This window comes from Psittacula echo, assembly GCF_963264785.1.
Source record: "Psittacula echo genome assembly, chromosome: 3".
Taxonomy (NCBI): Eukaryota; Metazoa; Chordata; class Aves; order Psittaciformes; family Psittacidae; genus Psittacula; species Psittacula echo.
In genome coordinates, this window is record NC_137736.1 from 66,145,791 (window position 1) to 66,153,443 (window position 7,653).

Sequence of the window (7,653 nt, forward strand, 5' to 3'; positions counted from 1 at the left end):
TAAGACCCATCCACATATTCAGTTTAAACTCTTACAACTTTACTTTTGGAATACATTGGTCCACAGACCACATTCTTGTTACAGTTTACCAAATGAAAACCAAAATTGCTTATTGCCGTCCCTGTAACAGGAATGGTTCAGTTTTAAACCTCCTTTAAAAATATACATTTTACAATCCTTTCACCTCAACAAAGGTGACACTGACAATAAATACACTGGTTTGGTGGTTCTGTTTTTATTCGCTTCGAAAAGTCTACAAACTACCTGTTGTAGGCCCTTTCTTTTTTAGACTTCTCCAATGCCTTGTCCATAGTTTTCTCGTTTTCTCCTCTACATTTCGGGCAGTACCATTTGCCCTTTGGTTTGTGATTGAGTCCCACACAGGAAAAGTGAAACCACTCGATGGGGCACTCATCATTATCGCATCCTATCATTTCTCCATAGGAGACTTGGTTGCACAAGCAGTATGTTGGCTCGTTAGGGTCAATAGGAAGGTCAGGGGGAGAAGCTTCCCTCTCTGCTTTTGCCTTAGATCGTTTCTTCTTCTTAGACGTCTTTGCTTTCTTCTCCTTAGGAGTACCTGAAGTGATGTCATCATGATCATGATTATTTGAGGCATTTTCTCGATTCTCGTTGTTCCTTTGCCTCCTCGACCTCTTGTTGTTGGGCTTTTCAGCCTGCGCGATTGTCTCGTTCTTTGACTTATCTTGGCTGGCTTTCCCACTGTTTCCAGTGGTGTCATTCGTCTCTTGACAGGTCTCAAACAGTTCCACGTGGCTGTCCACTTGCCTTGTTCTGTTCTCAACAAGCTCCACCATCTGACTGACGATTTGGATCTTCTCATCCCCCAGTTCCTGACTCCGAATCAAGGCTCTCTGGATGCAGTGCAACATTCTCCTCTTCTGCACGGCATCTGTCTCTCGTTTAAATTTTTCATAGTAATCATCCAGGTCCTTCAGAATCTCTGCAAGGAAGAAATAAAAACTTTAAGTATTTTCAACAGAGATAATGGCAAAACAAAGCCTTCCCGTATTTTTCCTTCCATGCAGCAACACCTTTTTGTAACGCACAAAGATTCCCTGAAGCTGATATCTGACAAGTGGCTGATGACTCCAGTGGGTTACGTTTGTCTGGTCGGTCCTGCAGGAATAGGACGCAAATGCTGATTTAGAGAAAAAAAAAAAAAGTGACTAAATACCATTTTATACACACTGACAATTCTTCCCTTCAAACTTAACAGTAATTAAAATTAACTAATTAAAATATGCACACATACCTCCCACAGAAAGTTCCAACATTAACTGTAACATTAGAGGGGAAATTAAGTGATTGGGGTCTTTTTTCCTAGACATTTTCTGTATAACAACATTAATATTTTTAGTGAATGACTGAGAGTGGGAGAGAAAGAAAGCGAGCACAAACCAGTGTAGAATCAGATGCTGTGTTACTTAACAATCACTATCACACTTGACAGCTGATACAAGAAAAAACTCTAAATACATGGGGCTGAAGGCTAAGCTATGGCAAGTTTCATATAAACAGCTGAGTTGCTGACAAAGTGAGGCCACTTAAATCCCCAGGATTACAGAATTAGGATCAGAATGTCCAAGATGTCTATGTGATTTCCTCCCTACACTTGCCCTAAAATACTTGTTGCTTACTTTTACAATACAGATATACAATCTTCATTATATATTTACTGCAGAGCAGGAAATAAAAAGTTAGAAAATACCATTAAAGACGATATGCAACAACTGGAGCAGCTAGAGCTTCCAGCTTAAAATGCTAACATTGAAAATATGTTAGATCTTGAATTGTACCTCAAGGATTGTTCCAATGTTGTTTATATGAAAGAACAGTATTCAAAAGTGCTTCAAGTTTCAAAAACGGTTCTAGAAGCCTATTTTTAAGCAGATGTTTTTGAGTTTCACTACAACACTTAAATCAACTCAAACATACAGGACACTCAGCATCTCCATATTAAACCCTTAAAATCACGTAGGATGTTTTTCCTGCATCTCCTTTCTTTGATTTTTTTCCGTTTCTCACAGGTTAGAACATTCTGCCCTAGAGAAGCAAAATACATCAATATATAAAATCCAACTTCAATTCACTTTGCAGAAGCCAAGATCTCTTACACATGCAAATGGCATTACCACAACTTTTTTAAACATTTTTTTCTAAGAGAATGTGATACGTATGCAACTAACAGTCTTCCTGTGATTTAGGTTTTGTCTTGCCTGAGCAGATTTTTTGAACACTCATCTTCCTAATTTCTACTGAAGACATAGAAAGTTTATGCCAAGTTTTACTTTAGCTTTTAGAGCTGCAGCCTATGCTTCTCACATCAGTAAACACAACCTGTCAGCTGGTACTGCAAAATTACCTATCTGACCAACTTTAGTATTCCAATACATTATTAAATACCTTAATCAAATGCTTTTTTTTTTCTAACTACAAGAAAACCCCCAAAAAATCGCCACCAAAAAAAGAACCCCAAGTGTACAGATTAAGCATTGAGAAAGACTAAAAATCTGAAGTTAATTATTTTCAAGGGCTGAAATGCAAGAAGTTTTGTGTTCTAAGCTTTGGCACGTGACTGATGTCACCAGTTTAAGCCATCTGAATCTGGTAGGTAGGTATCTTTCATAAAGAATACGCTCTCAATACCACAAAATAACTAATGACTTCAGTTAGGTGTTATGAAAACTTCAGCTGTAGTATTGCACATACACATTAACACCACAGCACCTCCTATTACACAGGAGAAACAGTTAACTGCAACGATTTTGACTTCTGCAAAGCCTTGCGAGCACGTTCCTCGGCGCTGACACGTTCAGTACGTAAGATGCGGTGCGGGATGTGCCTGCTCACAAACGCGTGCAAACAGAAAGGGATGCCTAGCATTACTGTCAGAAACACGTTACTCAAGCTATAAAGAAAAGGATCGCCAGCTGTTTACTACATCTTGGAGGGGGAAGATTGCAGCACCGCCCCTCACATAGGCAGGCTCGCCTTAAGTCGCCCGTCCAGGGGAGATCGCCTTTATAGGAAACCCAAAAAGTCTCTTTCTCCCGGCGTGCTGCAAAACAAGGGCCAGCGAGCCGAGTTTTGCGCGATCTGCGTGTTACGCAATTGTTCCCTTGCTGTACACGCACACCCCCAACACCGCAAACGCCATGAAACCGACAAAAACAGACGGTGCCGCACGTCGCGAAAGCTTTATTCCCGGACAGCTCCCTCACCAAGGCTGGGACCCCACCACAACGGCCGGAAGAGCACTGAGCGGCCAGAACGGGGCAGCCGAGGGGCCCGCGTAGGCGCGATGCACCCCCACGGGCAGGAGGACCGGAAGCCATGACGTGACGCCCGCCCTCCGCCACCGCCTCCTCGCAGGCTAGAAACTACCCGCAGCGCTCTCCCCCACCGGGCATACAGCGTGCGGGACACAGGAGGCAGTCGCCACCCCCCGAGCTGGGGCGGGCCCGGGCTCGGCCCCCTCCCCGCCCCCCTGCAACCCGCGTGCTCGGCCGCCCCGGGAAAGGAGGGCGCCAGGCGCCGCCATTGCGGCGCGACGGGCCCTAAGGGTCCTAACGCAGGGCAGCCGCCGCGTGCCCAGCCGGGACACTGCCGCATCCCACCGGGCCAGGGTAGCCGCCGCTTTCTCCTAGCAACCAGCACGGCAGCCCCACCCCGGAAGTGACGGTGCAGCTATTGTTCTCCGGCAGGAAACCGGCCGCGCGTCCCCCCGGTTGGCAGCATAGCAGGGAGCCAGGGGAAGCGGGGGAGGAGACGGCGGGCGGCGGCCAATCAGAGCCGCCGCCGGGCAGAGCCCGCCCCTGCTGGCCCCGTGTTCCCAATCGGAGGCAGAAAGAACGAGAAGAACCCCAAGCAGCCAATCAGAGCCGGCAGAGGGAGCTTGCGCCCGCCCCCTCTAGCCCCGCAGGGCCACTCGCAAGCAAGGGGAGGCGGGAGGAGCGGCGCCCCCGCTGCCCAGGCACACGTCAGTCACGTTCCGAACGCCCAAGGTTGGCCTGCCCGCTGCCACCGCCCCAGCCAATCAGAATGCGCGGGGCGGGGCAGGCCGAGCTATTCAAATCAACCCCACAGAAAAGTTGCCTCTCTGAACGTCACGCGGAGGCGGGGAGCAAAGGCGGAACAGCCCGTCCGAGGGCCAATGGGCGCGAGGGGAAGGGCCGCGGCCCGCCGGTGGGAGGCTCCTCGCCAATCAGCTCCGCCGGGGGCGGGGCGCACCGCGCTATGCTAAAGAGGGGCGTTGATAAAAGCCGCAGCGACGCCGCTCCCCCAGCAAAGCGCGGAGGTGCCCGCTGCCGGTGGTGGTGTGTTCCTGGGCTACGCCAGAACTGCGCTGCCCTCCCTGCCCTCTCTTCATCCCTGCCCCGCTAGCTCTAGCCCCCCGGGAAGTTACCGACGGCCCCCTCCCCCGGGAGCTGCCGGGCTACCCGTCGAGCTGCCAGTGGAAAGGACAGGACTCGCAGCCCCCCACCCGCCCTTAAGGCCACATGCAGGGTGGCGCGCAGGCCGGGGGAGAAGGGGTCCTCCCCGGCTGTCACTGCTGCCGGCGGCATCGAGTAGAGCCCTTCCCCTTCCCGAGCGGACATCGGCAAGCAAGTGACAAAGCTGCCCCGAGCCCCGCACAAACCGGCCTCCCCTTCCCTCCCTACGCCCGCGGGGCATGGGGACGGCGTGCCCCGAGTGCCGGTAGCGCGGGAGGGGAGGGGAGGAAGGAAGGGAAGGGGCAGTTCAGCCTCCACCACATTCGTACACCCGCCGTGTGCCCCCCACATGCACACCCCACACAGCACACGGCAATCCCGTGTCCCCCCCGCCCCACGGAGCGGGGCTGTTTCGCGGGGTGAAACGAAAGGCACCGAGGAGGGAGCGAAGAAAGCGCACCCTGCCCCCCACTCTCGCCTAACCCCCCTCTCCTCTCTCCTTCCCTCCCTCTTTCCTTCCCTCCCTCCCTCACTAGCTGCCTCTCTCCCCTACTACAGCCATAATGAATACTGTACATTCCTAAATGTTGTGCTGTAATCTCTCCCTCTCTGTCCACCCAGCACTTTCTTCCGTACCCCGAAACCCTTCCACCTCAGCCCCGCGGCCGGGGACGGCCCCCCTTTGTACACCGCACACCCCACTTCCCTGCCCCCGCCTTCTTGGCCGGCAATTTACACAGAAAAGCAGAGTCCTTGCTTAATAAGAGAAGCTAGAGACCTTTTGTTCCGCCCCATGACAAGAGCTAACGCTGCAGATCAGCCCCTCTCCCTCCTCGGATCTCTCCTCCCGGCTTTCTCCCTCCTTTCACCTCCCCAAAATAAAACTACCATCCCTGTGGGGTGCAGAGGGGCAAGCGGAGCCGAGGCTCAGCTCTGAAGAAAAGAAAGGGAAAGACACCCTCCCCCCCCTCCCCGAGCCCCACACCACACACACGGACACACAGAGAAAGCACTTACCTTGATATTTGGCGTCAATTTCCCTCATCAAGGAGACATTTCTCTGCAGATCGAAGGGCATAGACTCGATGGAGTCCAGATAATCCTCCACATAGTTCACTAGGTGAAGCTGGTCTCCGTTTGCAGGACTCAACATTTTCATCCGGCAAAGGGGAGGAAAAAAAAAAATCTTCCCCACACCTCTCTATCCGTGTCCGTATGAGAGCAAGTGCTGCTCCCTCCACAGCCGGTAACCCCGCTGAACGGCTCACTCCCTGCCCACCTCTCTCTGTAGCTCCCCCAAAAAACCGAGGGAAGCTACATCTGACTCCTCTTGTGTGAAACAGAGGGAGAGAGAGACACACACACACACACCCTCCGCTAGTCCCCTACAGCCAGCAGCAGCTGATTGAATGGCTGTCGTTGTGGGTAATTCACGAAGGAGGTGGTAGGAACAATCAGAGGGATTTGTGTGTGTGTGTGAAGGGGGGGGGGGGGGGGGGGGGAAGGAGGAGGAGAAAGGAGAGGGGCTTAAACCAGCTCCTCCGAAACAATCTGGAAACAAAATGTGCTCTGCAAAGTGTCTGTCAGGAGCGGCGGCAGCCCCTCTGCATGCGCCAGCGCCGCTCTGCTCCGCTTCTCCTCCGCTCCCCCCTTTCCCCGCTCTCCTCCTCACCGCCGCCGCCGCCGCTGCTCCCCGGCGATATTAACGCAGCACTCCTCGCTCCTATACGCCGCACTTGATCCAACGTGGAAAACCCAAATACCAGTTTCAAACACTTGGGAAACATTCAGCCCCGCCACGCACGGCGCATGCGCACCCCTCCCAGCGCTGTATACACACACACACACACACACACTGAGGCACACTCACCGCACACACGGACACACACACACAGATATACCCCATCCCCCTCCCGGAACCGCGGCGGGGCCAGCACTTCTCTGCATATTCATCGTCCCTCCTCCCCTTACTCACGTTTGGGGAGGGAAGGCGGCGGGGATGCGGTCGTAGCTAGGGGAGCGGGTGGCTCGGTGGGGAGGGAGGAAGCCCCCACGGCGAGCAGCCCGGCCGGGGACTGGAGGAGGGAAGGAGGCAGGGAGGGAGGCGGAGGCACCGGTGAAGTTGCGCGGACGCTCTGACTGAAGAGAGCGGCCGGCGGGGAGGCTGAGGGGGAGAGCGGGGCCAGGCTGGCGGGGCAAGTTGGATGCTTTTGCGGTTGGGCACAGACTTTGGAGGAGTCTCTCGCCTTTCCACACACAGGAGCCATTCCCAGGGCTTCCCCGGGAGGGACGGGACGAGGGGACAGCACTGGTAACTGCGACGCCACGGCGCTGTCTGCACCGCCGGACGCTGAGCTGAAACGCGGCCTCCCTCCTCAGCAGGCAACCGCATCAATCATCCCCAACGGCGGGCGACACTGGCTCCAGCCAATTGCCTCTTCCCTCGTGTCCCGCCCCGCAGCTCGCTCTGCCAATCCCCGCCAGAAGGGAAGGAGGGCGGGCGGGCGGCGCGGTGACAACGCTGCCCGGGATACCGGCCGCGGCACAAGGGGCAGTAACGTGTGGGGAGGGGGGAGAGGAGTCCCCGCGCGTGCGCGCTCCAGGCAGCGCGAGGAGAAAATGGCGCCGTCTCTCAGCGCGCAGCATTCGCCTACGTTTCCCAGTAGGCTCTGCGCCGTGGCGGGCGGATTGGCGGCGGAGCTCTTTCACGTGGGTTGCGGCGGTGGTGAGGGAAGGGTTAGGGACGCTTGAGGGAGTGATTTGGGCTGGGCTCGCTGAGCCTGGATGATAGCTGGCTCAGCCCACTTCGCTCCCTCGGTCCGGCGATGGGGGTCTGGTCTCGCCCGTACGGCGCTTTCTGCCGAGGGAGAGGGGACGGGTGCTGAGCGGCGGCCCGGGGGGCTGGAGTCGGGTTGCCAGCGTCGGCGATTTCATTCCTTCCGTTGTTAGGGAGGGAAGTGCGTTCGCGTTTACCTCACGTTTCCTCTCGGGAAACTCTCAGAGCCCGCAGAACATACCCCCGATTCCGCCAGGGTCGGTGGTGTCGGGTAGCGAGGAGCGGGAAGAGGCGGGCCTGGAAAACTTACCCGGGCTCCAGTGAAGCAGAGCAACGCGCGCTTTTTTGCCTCTTATTTATTTATTTTTTTATTTTAAACGTTACTGGCAATCCCCTAATTTAGGGGAGACTGACTCATCA

The 7,653-nt window shown here is 54.4% G+C and overlaps 1 protein-coding gene across 10 annotated transcripts; it reads right to left on the reverse strand.

Moving 5' to 3' along the window:
- Window positions 1–211: 211 nt before the first annotated feature.
- Window positions 212–6,228, reverse strand: ING1 (inhibitor of growth family member 1). 10 transcript variants are annotated; one of them, XM_080614050.1, is made up of 3 exons: window positions 3,693–3,784; window positions 1,056–1,162; window positions 212–964 (listed from the first exon to the last, which is right to left on the reverse strand). In XM_080614050.1, exon 3 carries the CDS (start codon window positions 891–893, stop codon window positions 261–263), a length of 633 nt encoding a protein of 210 aa, XP_080470176.1. In that variant the 5' UTR covers window positions 894–964; window positions 1,056–1,162; window positions 3,693–3,784; the 3' UTR covers window positions 212–260. The 10 variants fall into 10 exon arrangements, with proteins under 10 accessions (XP_080470176.1, XP_080470168.1, XP_080470175.1 ...); XM_080614042.1 differs by having other exon boundaries at window positions 1,056–1,140; window positions 3,693–3,770; XM_080614049.1 differs by lacking the exon at window positions 3,693–3,784 and adding an exon at window positions 2,752–3,373 and having other exon boundaries at window positions 1,056–1,140.
- Between the last annotated feature and the right edge of the window lie 1,425 nt (window positions 6,229–7,653).